This window comes from Danio rerio, chromosome 4 (assembly GCF_049306965.1).
Source record: "Danio rerio strain Tuebingen ecotype United States chromosome 4, GRCz12tu, whole genome shotgun sequence".
NCBI classification, from domain to species: domain Eukaryota; kingdom Metazoa; phylum Chordata; class Actinopteri; order Cypriniformes; family Danionidae; genus Danio; species Danio rerio.
Genome location: NC_133179.1, coordinates 18648420 through 18668875, shown reverse-complemented (window position 1 = coordinate 18668875; position 20456 = coordinate 18648420). Strand labels below are relative to the sequence as shown.

General features: G+C 34.1%; 1 protein-coding gene across 19 annotated transcripts in view; it reads left to right on the top strand.

Annotated features, from left to right (window-relative positions):
- anks1b (ankyrin repeat and sterile alpha motif domain containing 1B) overlaps positions 1-20456 on the top strand; it is a 315281-nt gene that overhangs the window by 123169 nt on the left and 171656 nt on the right. For all 19 annotated transcript variants that reach the window (XR_012401619.1, XR_012401620.1, XM_021475055.2 and 16 more), the window contains one exon: positions 11249-11385. Coding sequence is in view for 15 of the 19 variants with exons in the window: in XM_021475055.2 (XP_021330730.1) it covers positions 11249-11385 (137 nt within the window). In the remaining 4 variants the exon portion in view is untranslated. The remainder of the gene's footprint in view (positions 1-11248; positions 11386-20456) is intronic.

Below are 20456 nucleotides of genomic sequence, written 5' to 3'. Positions count from 1 at the left end.
AGCACTTACTGATTTGTATGGTGGTGTGCAGGAAGAGAATTAATGCAAATACAATATAAATAATAATAAAATCTGATTATTATTTATTATCTGTTTATTTGATCTAATTATAGTGCTTTGCTGCATTGGGTAGATGAACATGGGCAAAACAAGCATAAATGCAGTTTATATATTGTACTTTACTCATTATTTTGTTTTATTTTATTTTATTCGTATATGTTCATATATTCATATGTGCTGTTCTTTCACTATTATAGTGGGGTGACTGAAAACAAATAAAGTATAAATATATTGAACAAATACAGTATTCAACAAATATAAATACATATTTTTATTATAAAAATAGTCAACATAAATGCCAAAATGTATTTTTTATTGTTATGATATTTTATTTTGTTTTATTATATGTCTTATATATATATATATATATATATATATATATATATATATATATATATATATATATATATATATATATATATATAATTTATTAGATTTAATGCATTTTTCTTCTATGTGAATACAAGATTGATTGAATCTTTATTGTATCTTTATTTTATCACATCTCTATTTCATTTTATTGCATTCATAAATGTTTCTGTACTAAAAATAAAGTAAATATATTCCTCATAGTTACAAAATATTTATTTATTTACTTTTTTCCTCATTTATGCTTCAGTTTTTAACCAGTGTAGTGGGCAAATTAAGAACATGTATAAATATTTTCATTCAGTCAATTGAACGATCAAGTTTCTCCACCTAAAACCTCACAAACTGTATTAATATCTGGATCTCCATATTAGTGTGCAGTAGAAGTAATGACCTGCTAATCTTTCAGCATCTGTGACTTAAGACTCTCAATGTTCCCAGTGCTCCTGCATGCCTCATTTCTCCCGCAGTACCACAGCTCAAGAGAGGTTAATGGCTAATGGCTAAAAGAGTAAAACACAAGTCGAGTTCATCCCCGCTTTCCTGCCCATTACCAACAGGGTCAAGCCCCAGTGAGCTTCCTACCGCAGTCACAGAGCCGCCCGCTGTTATCGCAAAAACAGCTGCGAGCGCTTTCGACAGAGTCACACTCTTCCCTACCAGCTCTGTCAGAAACTCTGTTTCTCATATATGAGTGTTTTTGATCCGTCCCAGAACAATTGTTTTAAGGAACTGCAAGAGAATAAGAACCGTTTTTTTTTACCGTTTGATTGATTACAGTAAGAATTGCAAACTTTTTTGTATTAGTTTAGCCTGTTCGATCACATTCTCCATGCCAGATAAATAGATCTAGCCCTAGATGCCAGATTCTGTCAGAAAATGTCTGTTTCTTTGGGTATCCAGACAACAAGCCAGCAGAGCCTCTTAATACACAAACATGTTAAGCTGTATTTAAATGAATTAACAATCTCCTATCAATATCCGCTTGTTAAGTGTGACGTCATGCGAATCGGGTTTCAGGTCCAAGCGCTCTATCAGACTGTATGTGGAGACTCAATGATAATAATAAACGTTTACAAATTTATTTGGTACTTTCGAAAATCACTATCGCCTAAGATCTGATGGCCCAGAAAGTTATGCATTTTAAATAAATTGTTAAAATATTGTTGTCAGTGATGCAGCAAGTCCAGAGACTGTTGTGTATACCATTATTTTTTATACAATTCACTTTAATGTGTGATAAGACTAAAAGTGGTCATAAACCAATATTTTCCCAATTCAAATAAGTAGTGGATTGGAAAAGTACAGTATTCCATACGTCATGACTTAACAAATGGATAGGAGTTGACTGAGAATGCCAGAGAAGAACAGAAGCAGGTGCCGACAAAATGATGATAAAGAAAGAGCAGAGTTTATTGAATAATCTTAGTAGCGTATGTTTCAATGCTCAGACTTCATCTGACCAGGATAAATCCAACAAGTATTATTATACCACAAACAACAGCAATGGAAAATTACTGCTTCCCAACATTGTCCAATAACAATACAAACCCTGAAATAGAGACTTTCTCTTATCTCCCTTCTCTAACAAGTGTCGCTTGAATTCACACAGCCATAAGATAATAACAATATGGAAAAAGCAATAATAATAAAGCATAAAATACAGGAAAATTCTAATAACAAAATCAAATGACAAATAATAAACAGTTAGCAAATTCATTCATTCATTCACTTACTTTTCGGCTTAGTCACTTTATTAATCAGAGGTCACCACAGCGGAATGAACTGCCAACTTATCCAGCATATGTTTTACACATCGCATGCCCTTCCAGCCACAACCAAGTATTTGGAAACACCCATACACTCTTGCATTCACAAACATATACTACGGCCAATTTAGCTTATTCAGTTCACATATAGCGCATATGTTTGGACTGTGGGGAAAACCGGAGTACCTGGAGGAAACCCATGCAAACTCCACACAGAAATGCCAAGTGACCCAGCCGGGGCTCAAACCAGTGACCTTTTTGCTGTGAGGCGATTGTGCTACCCACTGCGCCACTGTGACCCCACCAGTTAACTAATAATCAATAAAATAATATAATGATAATTCTATAAATGACTAATGATCATATAATTAAATAAAATAATTAAATGATTAAAAGATGAAAATAAACATGAAAATAAAACACAACACAAATTTATAGCTGCTTTTTGAAGCAACACACACATAAGTTTGCTATAAGGTTTCTCAGATCCTTAGATTCTTTAAGCCTGAAATGTAGTTTAAGCATGCAAAGTAGGCATTATTTAGTAAAATATGCACTTATTTGCATAAATTTCTAGCAGAAAATTATTAACATTGCATGAAAACCTAGTTTAAAATTCTATTCTAATTAATTAATTGATTTATTTATTAAAGTCAAGTTTATACATAGGGAGGTTTGGGAATTTTTCACTTCAAAATTCAGAAAATACTTTGCATAGCCAGCAAAGAAATACATTTTTGCAACTTTTTAGGATAAAATGTGTACACTATTAAGCAAAATATGAACTTATTTGCATAGATTTCTAACACAAAAAATTATTTTAAAAAGTATTTTTAATAATTTTTAAGTCTCTTTCAAAGTGTCTTTTTATCCCTTCATGATTCAGAAACCACTTTGAAAACCCAGTAATACAATTTTGCCACTTTTGTGGAATACAATTTTCTATCTCATCTACCAAATTATATGCAGAATGAACATGTCCCTTCATAACTCAGCGATGAATACAAACAAAGTTGGTAAGTGCTGCTAAAATTGAGATTTAACAGAAAAAAAGGGAAAACAGCTTTTACAAATATACATTGCACTTAAAATCTAGAGACATTAATTTATAGTGCAATAAATAAACTGTTAAAAGTGTTTATTTGGATTTTTTTCTTTACATTAGACAAAAGCATGCAAGCAAAAGCCCCCAAATCAAAAACTCTCAACATTTTTTAAAGAGTTTTTTCTTGCTGCAATGGAGGGGCATGGGGACAAGGGCAAGTTCTAAACATAGCTTTATTAAAGAATGGTCATCGAAAGACAGGGGTGGAAATCCAGCAAATACTGAAAACATCAGAGACAATCCAAAAGCGTAAAACAGGCAAAAAGTTTAAAGGACTACACAACACCTGTAGTATCACACATCAAGCATGTACAAAGAAACTACAAATAAAACATCTGAAAGCGACAATCCAGTCTGCCATTTTGTTTCAATTATTAGCTCTGCTCAGTTTAGCAGTTCATGAATATTCCACCATCATTTGCATAGCAGAGGAACGGAGCTCGTCAGTATTCATGACACTGATCAGTGTGAGGGAGAAATGAGCCGCGTATAGAAGTGTATGCCCGTGTGGACCCAACCGACTTAATGGTATTTCTGTAATTCATTAGTTGGCTGAGTGTTCGCTGTGAATACAGAATATCATTTTATTATGTAATTATATACTGCTAATGTCAAGAGTATAAGCCTGGCATATGCTTGCTTTTGTATTTTTATATCAGTATGGTAAGGTCTGGTATATTTAGCAAAGAGAGTGTCTTATCATAAAGCTTCAGGTATTTATTATTTAAATTGGTGACACATGCTTTATATCAGGTCAAGCTTGATCTTTGACAATAGAAGGACTGTTTAAATGACTTTAAATGACAACATTAGGTAGACAATAGCTAATCAGAACATTTCATGAACAAAATTACAACTTTTGATTTACACTCTTTTATTCAGATGCAATACAGCAACACTTTCTAAAACAAATATTCACCATGTTACTCAGAGTGTTTGTGCAGCTCTGCTTGTGATATACTGTATGAGCAACAAGGAATTATATTTGAGCAATTGTTTGCATTTCTCTGATGTTATATATGGAACAGTATGGGGAACTTACAATACCTAATTTAGTTTCTTGCAGTTATGATTTCACGTTGGCTTTTTTTTAGTACTTTTACTCCTGGATTGTAAGCTTTTTTGTAATTTAAGCCCCTCAAAAAAAACTTAAAATTTCTAGAAATAAAGTCAGAATTGTGAGATATAGACTTGGAATTGCCCCAAAACAAATATATAATTAAAATAAGATTTGTGAAGTATATATTTTCAATAAATAAATAAGTAAAAAAGAAAACTGCACTGGTTAGAACTAATAAATGGGGATGAATACAGTTTATATAATTATTAAATTTAATTGTTTCATTTCTTTTGTATTTTATTTTATTCAGAAATGTGTTTGTTCTGTGACCAATGCAGCTAGGTGAATGAAGAAAAATCCAATATAAAAATATTCAATAAGTATATTGAACAAATATAAATAGTACATTCATAGTTTTATCATTAGAACATGTGTAAATCCATCATAAATGCAAAATAATTTGATTTATTATTTTTATTTTAAAAAGTGAGATTTGCGAGTATGCTGTGAAAATTTGGAATGACCCTGATTAGGGTAATTTAAAATATTTAATTTGTGTGATTTTTCTCCTTGTGAACACCCCTAAAGAAAACTTTTCATCCTGCACACACACACCAATTTTCATCCGCAGCGCACACACACCAATAGGCCCAAGTCTATTCTTCATTTGAATATGGAGGAGACGTAAGTCTTAGAGTGACGTTCTCCAAAAGTAGTCATGGCCTCTATTTTTAATGTTTTTTAATGAGTGTCAGAAAGTTTAACCTGGTGCCACTAAACCAATCTGCTGAATCTGACTTTTTAATTTTCATATTGTTGATTTTTTTTTTAAATGTAACTATCACTTTTTGTATTTTATAGGTTATAGATAAAATATGGTTATTCTAATGGTTTAAATAGCTTATATTTTGCATTAAAAAGGTCTTATTTGGGTTTTGGGGGTCTCCAACCACAGTCTGATATGCATGCAAGGTCAAAAAAAAATTTTTATTGTCTTATAATATGCATTTATTTTTACCTAATTATCCCAACAACTCCCATATGATTTATTCATCGATTCATTTGTTCCCAAACTCCTCCTTAGCGCGATGCTAATCTGCGCTGATTGGTCCGATGAGCCAGTTATGATTGGTAAACTGCATTCAGTGTGAGACAGAGAGAAATGCCCACCATGGCTTATCAACAATTTCCAAATAGTCAGAGTGCAGAGTATATGTGTGAGTCCAATGCAGGAGTGCATTAAAGCAATGCAGTTAAACACCAGCAATTTGCTCTGTTTTTAACGGCTAGTAAAAGCAATGACACACATTCAGTATAAATCCACACAGTGGCAAAAGCTGAACTATTTAGAAACTTGATCGCTGCACGTGTGTAGGAATAGCTGAGTATGGCCATTGAATCAACTAATGGCAGCGGATCGAGAGATCACAAACGCATTTAAATCCGTAAACAAAGCAACATGCGCCGCGTTTTCAACGCGGCATTAGACGCGATATGAGAATAAAAAGAGTTTACCAGATACACAGTACAGTCGGTTACAAGTGACAAAACATAAATTGCAAGCTAGAGAAAACAAGGAAGCAACCTTTTTAATTGCACTTACTTGCACTTGTAAAATAGAGGAAGGAACCGATTCATGAACTGTGTACTGAAAAAGTTCCAGCTCTGACAAAGTCCCATATAATCTTTTCTGATCCTTTCCTTAACAAACGGCATATGAATCCCCCATTGTAAGTGTGTAGATTGCTGTAGCACACGTCAGAAAAAATGACGGGAACACATCAGAAGGCTGGGGCCATAATGCTAAGGTATTTTTGCAAAAATAATCTTCAACCGCTGACTCTTCACAGCCTTATCTTTGGATAGGGAAAATAACACTAACTTTTCTTAAGAGCACAGCGTCTTCACAACATGATTCAACCGGGATATGCTACAATGTTTGTGTTTCTCTTTTTCTTTCTACAATGTTTGTGGGTCGGGCTGGGGGGTTTCAATTTTCTGGGGCTCTATGCAAATTGGTGGGGCTTGAGTTCAGTCTCGATGTCACACCCGCACGGGTATAGACTCGTTTCCACAGCGATTCATTCGAACCACTATGAGTCGACTCCTGTAAACACGGTGCACTTTCAGATTTAAGCCTTAGCTGAATATTTCACTTCACTTAGAGCTGTGTTACACACTGCAGGGAAGTTCATTTTCAAAAACCTATAATAGGGGTGTTTTAAGAAAATGAATTTAATTTCCCCCATTGTCCCGTGACCCCACTTTGGAAACCACTGCCTTAGAGTGATGATTTATCTCCCTTTTTTTTACAATTTCATCCCTGCTGTATAACATATGCACATGCTGCTTGGATTTGATTAGTTGTATTACCCTATTACCTGCTTGTTTACCTGCACCGATGGCATACGAGCTATAAATGATGCTTTTCGCTTTAAGTCTCCAGTGTTTTGACTATGGCGAATCTTGTTACTCATCTCCTGCCTTTTTGTTGGCAGTCAACAGATCTGAAAAACAGGAGGAAAGGAGGGTGTTGAATAAATGTATGCAGCTTGGCTTCATCTCTGAATTTGTCAGGACGGATGCTGTAGGGCTTATTGACTCACTTGGTAGTCACTCATTTAGATCTAACATAATCATCCCATACTGTTTTCCGCATTTCTTGATGCAGATCCAGAGAAACAGAGAATGCACCTAAAGGGATGGAGTTACCGTTTCAGAGCAGCAGTGTGATTGATGGAAAGGGTTTCTCTCAGTAATTTGGCGGAGGAGTCAGATGTAACCCACCCTTCACCTCGTTCTGCTCTTTTTCTTTCTCTTTCCTCTGTTTCATCCCTCATTTACAGAGAGGAATCTCACTCTGGGGAAATCTGCTCAGATGAGAATGCCATCCCACTCCCACACTGCAGTGTGTCAATGTACAGTATATACTGTACATGTGCTATTTTAGGATTATGTGACTTGGAACCGAAAGACACAGTGTGTTGTATTGATATTCGATGGATGAGACCTTGTTACTAATATTATTAATAATAATTGATTTTTATTTATGGTTCTTTGATAGATTCCATGCCAGTGTTGGGCAGTAGCGTAGATACAAATAGTGACGCTACTAGCTAGGGCTGTAACGATACACGATATAAAATCGAAATCACAACACTCAGATCTATGATCCTGTGTCGCGGTGTGATAAGGGAGAATCGCGACACACCCCGTGACTACCTTTCCAATAACGTCACGCGTGCCTGCAAAAGTTGAGCTAATTAACACTTTTTTTCGTTCGACATTACAAGCACTGCTCCGTTTAAGCCCTCGCAATATTTAGCCGGGAGAGCTCGCACGGAGCTCTTAGTAAGGGACCGTCTGAATGTGTCAAGAATATCAAAAACAAAACCAACTTAACCTCGCTTGACAACCGACAACGCCAGAAACATTGCCAATGCTGTTAAAGCGGCCGGATTTTCAGCGCATATACGATGATTTGCTCACACTGTTAATGTGGCTGAGCAGAGAGGGATGGGCATTCACCAGATGTCAGGTAACAGCGCAAACTTTTCTGTAACCATGCTGTGCGCTTTCTGTTTGAACCTTTGAGAGTGCTGACTGACAGGTTCGCGATGCGTGAGGTCAGAAAACACGACGAAGCTTTAAATTAAGATGTACACAGTTTCTATAGTTATACTTTATTTAGAGATAAAGGTATATGGCTCTGCATATAATCACTCTATCTTGCTGGAGTTTATAGCCGTTTCGCTTTACTTCAGGACGCATTAACACCGCTCTGATGGTCTAATCGTTGTTTTAAGTTATCCAAAGCTGTATGAATATACAAATCTTGAATATCACAATAGTATTAAATATTACAATTGTAACAACACAGACAGCAACACTTTTGCACAATCGATACCCAGCTGATTCAGTCGTTTCATAAAAGGACCGCGCCTCTTCTTTTTTCCATGTCAACATAAAGGCAGTGAGGTGCGCCTCGTTTTCGGCCCCTTGTTTAACTGCAAGGCATACTTAATTTGCGGGACGATAACGTATAACCCGTGCCTACAGACACATTTGCCAAAGAAGCAAAATGGAAGAAGAATATTGCTGTTTGATACAGACCTGTTGATGCTTAACCAGCGCTTATGTTGACCTGGATCTGTGAATAAACGCAACAAATAGGCTTTACTTTTTATTTTACAGCTTAAAGCATGTACGCAGATTAATGCAATATCATATTTAAACAACAAAACTGTTTACAAAAAGTCTACATATGCGCGCGTTGTTGCTGTCTTTTCATTACGCAGCGCGCACTTAACCGCGAGGGAGAGAGAGAGGAAACCTAGGCTATATCAGGACATATTCTTTAAAATAATGATTTCTATTAAAAATGTAAAAGGTTTTGTGATTATAATAATAACAGCGGGGCATTAAATAAATGCATATTTTCCGTGGAGCGGGCAATTTGAGGAAGTCAGCTATTTTTATTTGACGGAAGAAAAAAACATATGATTGGAAAAAAAGCCCATGCCGGTTATTTAAAAGAATCAGTCAGTATTTTCGTTTTGTAATATAAATTAATTATTTAAGTGAAAATAATTTAGGGCAGTCCTATTTATTTTATTCATTTTATTTAGATTATTCTGCTCTTCTGAGCTAAACACTGCAGGTGCGTGAAGATGCTCTGTTGTTCTGTTCCGCTATTAATATATAAAAATAAATCAGTATTTTAAAATGCAATATTTAATGTGTCAGACACAAAATAGACACGTCAATTTGTTTAATATAAAATTAATAGTAATCTGACCAGTTAACCGTTAATAACCGATTAATGAGCGGCGGTTGTCGGTTAGATAAATTAACGAAATGAGCATCCCTAGTAGCTATTTAATTTACTTTTTCTATGTAAGAGAACTTGATTGAAAAATAATTTTCAACATGCTTGAACCATCTAAACAATGGAGTTTAGTTCTGTTTGGTTTTTCAACAGTATTTTGTTACAAAGAAAACAGAAGTGATATAGCTTTGGCTATTTATTTATTTTATATATGGCTATTTATATTGTTAATAATTTGCATAGTTAATATTGTTCTTTGATGTTTAGTTTATAAAGATTTTTCAAATGTTATTTAATAAAAAATAGTTTTAAAAATCTTTTTTTTCCCACCCCACACGAAAAAAATAAATAAATCGTGATACGAACCGAATCGTGGGTCAAAAATCGTGATACGAACCGAATCGTGGGTTTGGTGTATCGTTACAGCCCTACTACTAGCTTAACTACATTTCTCAGTAGCGTGGCGGTAACATCGTTACTTTCTTAATCAAACAGCTTTTCAGTCGCGAAGCTATTATTCTAAGCAAGTAGCACAGTAGCGTCCACACAAGCTACATAAAGATGACTGATGAAATTCTGACGCTGTGCTCTTGTTAGAGTTGAATTGGTTTTAAATTCATTCACTGTTTACTCAGCAAATGTGCCTTACGTGAAAAAAATACTATTTTAATATAAATACAGTATTTAGAAAATTTTAAATTCTATGGGAAAGTAATTGAACTAATTTGCTGTGGTACTTTTATAGATGCAATACAACAATTATAGTTTGTAGTAGTATTACTTTCCTATATCAAACTTAAACTTGCTTTTTAAGGTAGGTTTTATTTGATTTTTATCTGATTTTTTAGATCTATTGATAATGATAATGATCTTATGATATCTATTACTATCATTATAGTTTTATGTGTTTTACTTTTTTATTATTACTTTTTTGCCTTCATCCTAGTATCTTTTACTACTGCACATTTTATGTCTGTGAAGTGCCTTGAGGTACTACTTTTAAAGCTGCTATATTAAATTAAGTTTATTATTATTATTATTATTATATGTTTCCCTTTACTATAAATTAATTTAGGATTTTAAATGTGGAACAGAAGATTTCTTGAATTGTTTGTTTTTGCTGTCTAGTAAAGCATTGTTTCTGTTTGGAATTAATTGCATACCTACTGGATGTTTCATTGACAGTTTTATTGATCACTATAATCACAACCCAGACCATTATATAAAACGTCTCTTAAAAAAAGTAATAAACAAATAAATCATGCTTACTTCAAATTTATAAATAGCAATTTTAATTAATTGCATTAAATGAATTATATTTTAAATTATACATGCATGTGTATGCCAATTTTTAGATAGCATCATATATATAAATATATATATATATATAAATAATATATGTCCAGGATCTTTGATTAACACAAGATTAAAAAACTCTGTGACAGCCACCAATCATGCACAGCTTAATTCATTATATGCTTTGTTAATCCTTTTTCTGCACTATACATAGCTCCCAAGCAGCTTCCGTTTGGGTCCTAGTGCCTGGCCAAAAAGAAATTTCATTCATTCAGGATGGCACTGTGTCACACTTATAAAAATACAAGTAAAAGAGTTTATGAAATCAACAGAACGGTTTAATAAGAATAAAAATCACAAACCCAACACTTGTAAATTCACACACACACAAAGATACAAAGATGATGTGATCGGCATCAGACATCGTCCTTGCATCATTATCATGGTGCAAAGAATGTAAATTACAAGCTTAATGTTCAACCATTTCACTGCTATTGCAGACACAGGGTTCTTTTCTGGTTATTGCTGAATGTGCATTCAATATATTTCTGCATGATTTAACTTATTTCCATTTTACTTCTCAGCTGCACCAGACATAAGTAGCACTTTAGTCTGATGACTTTCAAATTATCCTTTTCATTTCAATGTGCATTTATTGCACCGATTCCATCCTAGAAGTCACCTCTAGCTCATTGTATTCGATGTTCTGAATCCAGCGGCTTTAATTTCAGCCCATTCCTCTGTGTTTTGTCTTTCTGAAGGCCACTTCTCACATGTGTCGGTCAGCGATGCAGAGCGAGGTAACCATGGAGATGACTCTACAGGCTTGACTCCTGACTGCTCGCCTCCTTCACCTGATACAGCCCTCAGGAACATCGAAAGAGTCATTCGCCCGCAGGTACACACACACACACACACACACACACACACACACACACACACACACACACACACACACACACACACACACACACACACTCACATACAATCTTATTATGTGCTTCTGCACTCAAGGTTAATGGTGCTCTTTTAGATAAAACATAGTCTGGCTGTAACTATTGCAGCATCTGTGTGTGGGAGTCATATATACACACACACACACACACACACACACACACACACACACACACTGAGCAGTACTGTCTTACATCTACTCTGAGATACTGAGCATCCTTCATCTTAATTATACGGCTATTATAAATATGCACATGCCCCACGGGCGGATTTTCTTCATGCTTTGATATGCAATTGTCCCAAGCCGCCCTCATTTTCACTCCTTCTTCAAACTTGAGAGTTTTTTGTTTGATTATTATCAGTTACAGTATAGTAATATCAAGCCCTAGTGTTCCCAAAAAGAGTCTGAAGAACAAAAAGGCAGGCTTTTAAAGTGGATGAGAATAATTGTGTTCGATGCTGGATCAAACTAAGTGGGATTTATTGTAGAGTTGAAGTATAAGAAGCACACTAAGCCAAAGATGGTAACGCTGTACAATAAGGTTGTTTTAGTTAACGTTAGTTAATGCATTCACTAACATGAATAAGCAATGAAAAATACATTTTTTAGTGAATCATCTTTGTTAATGTTAGAGATTAAGTTGTTCATTGTTAGTTCATGTTAACTCAAAGTGCATTAACCCTTAAAGACCTAGAGGTATTTTGTGGGCACCTAATGGGCCTATATTATTATTATTTTTTTAAAAGCAGTTTTATTTTTATTTTAGCAGTCAGCCTCAAGTGTCATATATCATTTTAAACAGGAGAACCTGAAGTTTCAATCTGTATCATTTAAAGGTCCAGTCTAAAATATTTTTTGGTCCAAAAACATATGAACAGACAGAAAATATTCCAGAATTTTCCAGAAACGATTTTTTAAAAAAGTGGCATTTTCTAGTTATTTCAAACAAAACATTATGAAGTTTTTTTTTTCTTTAGAAATACATGCTATAATGTTTTATACTTTCAAAATAAATTTTGTCTACATCCACAATTCCCTGAGCAAGTTATAGCAATTTATTTCAATGTTATTCCAAGGCGTTTTTCTATGGGGGAAAAAAATGCATTTATTTACTGACAATGTATTTGCCCAAAAGTTCTGGGAATGAACTAAACAGAAAAAAAAATGTTACAAAATAATAGAACAGTGAAGCAAATTTGACTTTTTCCAAATAATATATTTTCAGTTACTATAAACAACACCACTTACAATGAACAAATAAAAAAAATAAGAAAATAATAAATAATGTGTCAAAGTCCAAATAAACATGGTGCAAATCCTCAGTAAAAAAATAGATATAAATATTTACTATACCATAAATAATTACATAACTAAACTAGATTCAATATGGAACATCCTTAGGTTTTATGTGCCAGCATGGATATGGTTGTCTGTGGATATGGATTTGGATGTCTGCAATGCAGACAAACAGCTGCACCTTCATTTGCGTCTTTTGAAAACAGCAAGAGCAGCAGTTCGTCTTTGCTGTGTCACTGTTTTGTCATGTTTCTGTGCTGCTGTGCATGCAAAAGTACTTAGTATGAAAACTATTTCATGCAAAACATTTTTTTTTGCGTTTTATTTAGCCGCGCATAAATGTATGCCTATCTCTCATTCCGTGTTGTTCAAAAAGCTTGTTGGTCCACAAACAAAAGCGAAACCTATGCTTATTGGTTGTGATATAGCGAGTTTGAACCAATCTGAACCAATTTCTTTGTCAAATCAGCGTTGTCAAATTTTGATGACGTAACCGCACTGATTCCGGAGCCTCTGAAAGTCCGCGAATGTTATGTGATACAGCACTGGAAAGCTGAGATTCTCTTCTTTATGCCAATCTTTGAGTTGTATGAATCGGATCAGCGGATCAAAAGTTATTAAACATTTAAGAGCAATACTTATTTTTAGCCGCGGGCGGCTGTCTCGGTCTTTAAGGGTTAACCAGTGTTAACGAACATGAATTTGGATTTTAATAATCAGTGTTTCCTCTAGAATTTTTTCCAGCTGTAGCAGGCCTTTTACACATTCTTGTGCGCTCTCAAATAAACACCGCTGAAGTGCGATTTAGTGCGTTTATGTAACAAGTGTGTCTCCAACATTTATTAGATTTGCTAGGAATATTTATGAATGTCTCCAATAAACCTACAGAACAGCATTGATGCTTCCTGAACTAAAGTGAAACAGCCATAAACTCCAGCAAGTTAAAGTTTTTGTATGCAAAACCACAGACCTTTATCTATAAAGTGTAATTATAGGAACTGTGTTCATCTTGACTGAAAGCTACGTCATGTTTTCTGGCCTCACGCATCACGCACCTGTCTGTCTGTCTGTCTGTCTGTCTGTCTGTCTGTCTGTTAGTCAGTCAGTCAGCATGTCACCTTAAAGGGTTAAACAATTAACACACAGCACTACTATGGTTACAGAAAAGTTCTGTAGTGCTGTGCTGTTATAGTTCATTTACCTTTTAATACGATTTGGTGTGATTATAACCCACTATTAAAAAAAAGCAGACTGAATATTTTTAATGAGAGGCTTAAATGTAGCTGTGGTGGGATAAATTTTCGTGTGGCGCCCTGCCATGGAAGAATGAATTTAGTCCAAACCACGATAATGCATCAGTGAATGTTAAACAATGATTAAAAAATTCTATGCAAGTATTGTCCATTATTACATGTTAGTACGTGATATTTCTGGCATGAAACTATGCACGCACGGGTTGATAAGTCACCTAATTCATTAACTACATGGCGAAGGAGATTGCTGTCGTCTTTGCAGCCAATGAGCTTGCTCCTCATCAGTTTAAAAGCCCTGAGTCATTCTACGCTTTTTAAGCTGTGACGTGTTTTCAAAGACCTTTCTCCACCACAGCTCCACCTGTGTTTAGATCTGCTATGGGGGTTACAATTATATTATGTTTTCAGCAATGTGATATATTCTCAGATGGCATGTCTGTGTATATAGCAGCGAAGCAAGTCTATACCGCCAAGACCAAATACATCAACATTGACATATACATATTCATTACCATACTAAATCCTGAGAGTGTTTATGACAGAAATACATTACTACTGAATCATTATTGTAAAGTGTGACCTAAAGGATTTAGATATTTTATTAAAATAATTTATTTGAATTATTTTTAATTGCATTAAGATTTTGTAAAAGGGAATCTATAGATTAATTTTTATTAGCCAGCTTTAATCATACACTTATAATGAAATTAGGCATCACCATTTATCTTGTTTAGCACATTCATTTTGTTTTTGAGGGTAATTCTCACAAAACATTTTAAGATTTAAGATTCGTTCATTGTATATTTATGATTTAAAAAAAAGTTAAATGAGTTTGTTATATAACTATAGTACTTGCAATTAATTATGACACATTTCGAAAATTTCATAGTACATTTACAAATTATACAAATCTCTAAGCAACATTAATATTAATATAAATGTTCTGCCGTGCAGTTGTCTGTCTTGCAATTCTGAATGTGTTTGGAAGATACAGCAGGCAATCACTATTTGACTATTTAATCTTTAACAGCAGACTTTTTGAAATTACAGTATATGTGCTTGGTTTATAATGTTCTTCATTTATTTTTTCGCCTCCATTGCTTTAAAACCATATTTTTAAACTACTGTTTTATTTTTCTCTTGCTTTCCATGTGGTAAATTGTCCCAGGAAAATAGTGCTGACCTTCACAAATTAGACTCACTCCAGTACTATTTCAGCACAGATAGGGCCTGATTAAACTGGATTGCAAGTGGTTATTGAATAAGTAATGCCAACTGGGACCAGAAAATGAGTTAAGTGAGTTCTAAGGAAAAAAAAGATCAAGTATTGTTTATTTCCAGATGCTGTTTGCAGAAATATCTAAAGCATGTGAAATGCATTCAGTATGATTGTAATAAGGATGTACATCTCAGAACTGAGGCCGATGCATTACACATTTAATGCATAGTCAATTATACATTAAAGATACATATGAAGCACCTACTACAGCTATGATACGTTTTGATACAATTCACCCCATCACGATGCAGTAAGATTTGATTTCGATTTGATTGGATTCAATACAGTGTGATTAGATGCAATAAGTTGCTATGTAAAAAATATAGTTGCTATTAGAAGCTCAGTTACCTAACACAACCTGTTTTTCTGCACATTTTGGAAAATCACATAAAAATGGTTAATGGAAACACCAAGATGTGCGTAAAATGTCAAAATGTGCATAAAAAGATATACTAAGTAGGATAAACCTTTTATCCAATAAGAAAAAAAATGAGCGCAAACTACGGTGGAAACCCATTTATCGAATACATTCCAGCATGCTCATCAATAAAGTCATGTGATTTTGTTTTAATAGATCATGTGATAACAAAAAAGGCATGATGGGATTAATAGATAAACCAGTGGACTGACCACAATGTAAATTATTGGAAATGTTATCTCCCAGAATTGTCAGCCATCTGTGCTCCCAAAGAGCCATCTTTCGCTTACAAAAGATACCGCACCTTCGTTGCATTTTGTCTTCTGAGGCACAAGCAATTTACAAGAAAAAAGACCTCAGGCTTCTCCTATACCAGCCAATAAAAAAAAAATCTTTTAGATATTTGTTAATAGTTTTATCACAAAGTGACGTTTTTGTTCTCTTCAACTCGTTGGGTGCTTTATTCACAAATGCTTTATGTGACATTCCAGTTTTGTGCAGAAGTTTCGCATCTTTGAATGGAAACTTACTGTAGTGTACTTACTCTACTTACTCTGCTCTATATTTTTTTTTTATAAATAAAAAAAATACAGAAAAAAAAGGCTTCCTGTTACCATATTTACTATAAGAAACAGTGACTCATTTGAACTTATTTACCCATTACAATACACCTAATACAGTTGCTAACATACATAGATATATCACAGATAAAGACCTATTTAATGACAACAACAAATATTTAAGCAAAATACATATTTTAGTGCTCATGAACATGGCCACAATCATTCAGTTAAATGGATATGTTTGTTTGCACGACTTTCTAACATTTATACAGTTGAAGTCAGAATTATTAGCCCCTCTGAATTATTAGCCCCCCTGTTTATTTTTCCCCCAATTTCTGTTTAAAGGAGAGAATATTTTTTCAACACATTTCTAAACATAATTTTTTAAAAACTCATTTCTAATAACTGATTTATTTTATCTTTGCCATAATGACAGTAAATATTATTTTGCTAGATATTTTTATTTTTTCAAGACACTTCTATACAGCTTAAAGTGACATTTAAAGGCTAATTAACTAGGTTAATTAGGTTAACTAGGCAGGTTATTGTATTACGATGGTTTGTTCTGTAGACTATCAAAAAAATATAGCTTAAAGGGGCTAATAATATTGACCTTAAAATGTTTTTTTTTTTTTTTTTTAAACTGCTTTTATTCTAACTGAAATAAAACTAATAAGACTTTCTCCAGAAGAAAAAATATTATCAGACATTCTGTGAAAAATTCCTTACTCTGTTAAACATCATTTGGGAAAAAAAAAAAGTTGAAAAATTGTAAGGGCGTTTAATAATTCTGACTTCAACTGTAGATGAAACGTATATTTATGACATGTCACAGGGGTACTTAGGAAAACACGATGTCTCAAATAGAGTACATTAAACACCATGAAAATTTTGGCTATTTCCCATGTGGGATTAGTTAATCAATGATTGACATTAAGAACTTTAATCCCTTTTTCTCCATCATATGGAGCAGTGGTGATGACTTGAGAAACAATTTATAGAAATCAATCTACATCTAAAATATTGGTCACTGATGCAAATAAGTTATGGGTAGCTCTTCATGATTTAATTGTCACTCACATCCTATGCACGCTTTTTAAAATGTATTATTATTTTTTTTAATAGAACCTTCCCATCTCTAGAACCGTGGCTTCCCTGGCTATGCAGTATTTTTTTTCTCCTGATAAGTCTTTTTTCTCTCAGTTGGTTTCCTGCTCTCTCTGTTTGTGACTTATTCACTTAGTAGAGTGTGAATGGGCCCTTTTTTGTCCCTGTCAGAGTTCTCAGTGCATCCTATCAGAGTCATGTTTGTCCTCTTTTCAGTTGACTACAATCCCTCATTTATCTGCGCCGGCCGTGCTGCTTGCGTGCTGAGCGCCTGCAGGATTAAAAAGAGACGCAACTGTGCATGTTCTCCCCCACTGACTCCTACAGCAAACTCCACAATGTCCCAGTCAGACACATGACGCTTTCCTAAAGATTCATTTCACTTTTTGCCCTACTTCATACTGTGCCTTAGTGCTGTTAAGTGCAGTGCATCTTTCACCAGTGGTGAACCGGTCACATGAATCTTACTTTTCGAATCGACTCTTCTCTACAAACTAAATAATAAACAAATAAAACATTCATGGATAATTTACTACTAGCCAGTCATTAATCTTTGTGCATCCCTATGGACATTTATTTTGCTTATTAATAGGCTGTGTTAATGCAAAAACATACTTTTTTTTTTTGTAATTTAATTTTTAACTTTTTATTCATTTTTCAATTTAATATTCATCTTTGTTTCAATTGTCTCAACTGAAACCTATAAACATTTCAGTGACATTTAAGCCAAAAGTCACGCAATCTTGTGGCCTGCGGAGAAAATAATAACGTCCCCCGTTTTCTGCTTTTGAGCACTGCAGGCTAAATAAATTACAATTATGTAACTATTATTATTTTATATCTTATTTTTTGGAGATTGAATGTCCGAGATTATTTTTTATGCATAAACAGAAAAAGCTTTATGCTTCTGAGGTTTTTTGACTGCACAAAAATAATAGTGCATTGATCTTGTGAAAGATTGTAATTTTATACCATATACTGTAATTAATTTCAATATATGGAAAATAAGATAAAATATATATTCTTTCATTAAAAATAACTGTCATGATGAATACAATCTGTAATTTAAAAGACATGCTGATAAAGAAATTTGGTGTTAAAGTGTAAAAAAAAGAAAATATAAAATGACAGACATTTTTGTCCTTTTATGGATTTGGGTAACTATTTTAATTGATGCACAAGGATTAATTAAAAGAAGCTGTGTAGCAAAAGACATTATCTTTTCCACTAAAAAGCCTGTTGCATGACCTGTTGGGATTTAGTGCATCAATGTGTTGCATGCATGAGACAGCAGTCTGTATTAGCAGTGTCTGTAAATCATCACAGAGTACTCATGATCAGTGAAGTGGACTGCCATCAGAGCCGCACACTGATGGGCCAATCCAGCTCCTCATTTGCTTGATGCACAAGTGGAAAAGAGTCTAGTCACGTCTGATAATCATAAGCTCTACAGCCCATCCAGGTGCATCTCTATTTCCCACAGGAAAAGACTGATGAGGGAGCATTTGCTTCTAGCTGCATTTAAATCTCAGCATAAGGTACCGCTGATGAAGTGGGCATTCATAAAAAGGCATAACCTAGCAGTTAATGACATGGGCTGTAAATGTGAGGTTGTAGGTTCAAACTCTGCTAGAACTGGTGTTTGAGCTGTCATCGTTCAGCAAGACACTTAACCTCAGGTCACTCCAGTGAGACCTTCTCTTTCATTTAAAATGACACTGCTTCTGTCATGACTTTGCATACTGCAAACTGCTTCAGTCAGCTTCATGTGTTAATGTGGAAAATGTTGTCTATTCTGTTCCGTTCTATTCTATTCAAGACAGCTTTTTTTGACATCCTGTCATAATGAAAGTATTCTGTTCTGATCTTTTCTATTCTATTCTATAATCTGTATCAAGAAAGATTTTTATGCCATGTTGTCATATAATATATTTCTATTCAATTCTATTCTATTCTAATCTATTTTATTCTAATCTATTCTATTATAATCTATTCTAAAATCTGATCCAAAACATAAATTTTTGTCATGCTGTCAAATGCATTCTATTCTATTCTATTCTATTCTATTCTATTCTATTCTATTCTATTCTATTCTATTCTATTCTATTCTATTCTAAGATGTGTTCCACAAACAGCTTTTTGTGCCATGATGTCATAATATCTATTCTATTATGATATCTTCTTTTTTCTTTTCTTTTCTTTTCTTTTCTTTTTTTATATTTAACCTTTTTTTCCTAAGCAAAACAACATATAACTTTGCTTAGTTTTGAATCTCTCTTATGTTAAGCATTAAAATACACATAATTTTGAATTCTGATTACTTCCTGTTTTTACGTGTTAAAGAGTAGCTGTATATGTAAGCAGTATTATTGAGAGCCACTGTAGATCTTGGAACAGAGCTGTAGTGCATTCTTATAAAATTACAGCATTGGATTTTGGACAGTGCAACAATTGTTTAACTTGATTTAATCTCTGTTTAACAAGGCTTTCCAGTAAAGAATACATTCTTGATCTGCATTGTCCCGGCAGAGGACAATGCGTAATTAAATTTATTAAAAAATGTAATTAACCTTTGCAGAAAAGCAGGATGACACAATGAAATGTGTTCTTTTGTGTGTGTGTGAACATGGACAGTAGGGGCTCTTGAGCTGTAGTGGGCACAGAAAATCCTCTTGATGCTTTATCATCTATATTCACACACACACACACACACACACGCACACACACACACACACACACACACACACACACACACACACACACACACACACACACACACACACACACATACATACATAAACACAACCACTGTAATACTGCTGAGCTAAAGACTAAATGACCTTAGTATGAAGTATGTGCCTTTTTACTTTGAATGTTTTTAAAAGCATATCAAAATACAAACTTGTCACGACTGCTTTGAAAAATGGCGAATAGTTGTGATATTCAGATCAACCCTACAGAAGGATAACCTGTTGAGTGTTTCCCTAATCGGATTTGAGTGTAAATGACCACAGGAGGCCCCTTTTTTCTTTATCTTCAACATCTGTTTTAACAGGTCCACAGGGACAGATGTCTAGATGCTTTAGTTTGTGTGTGTG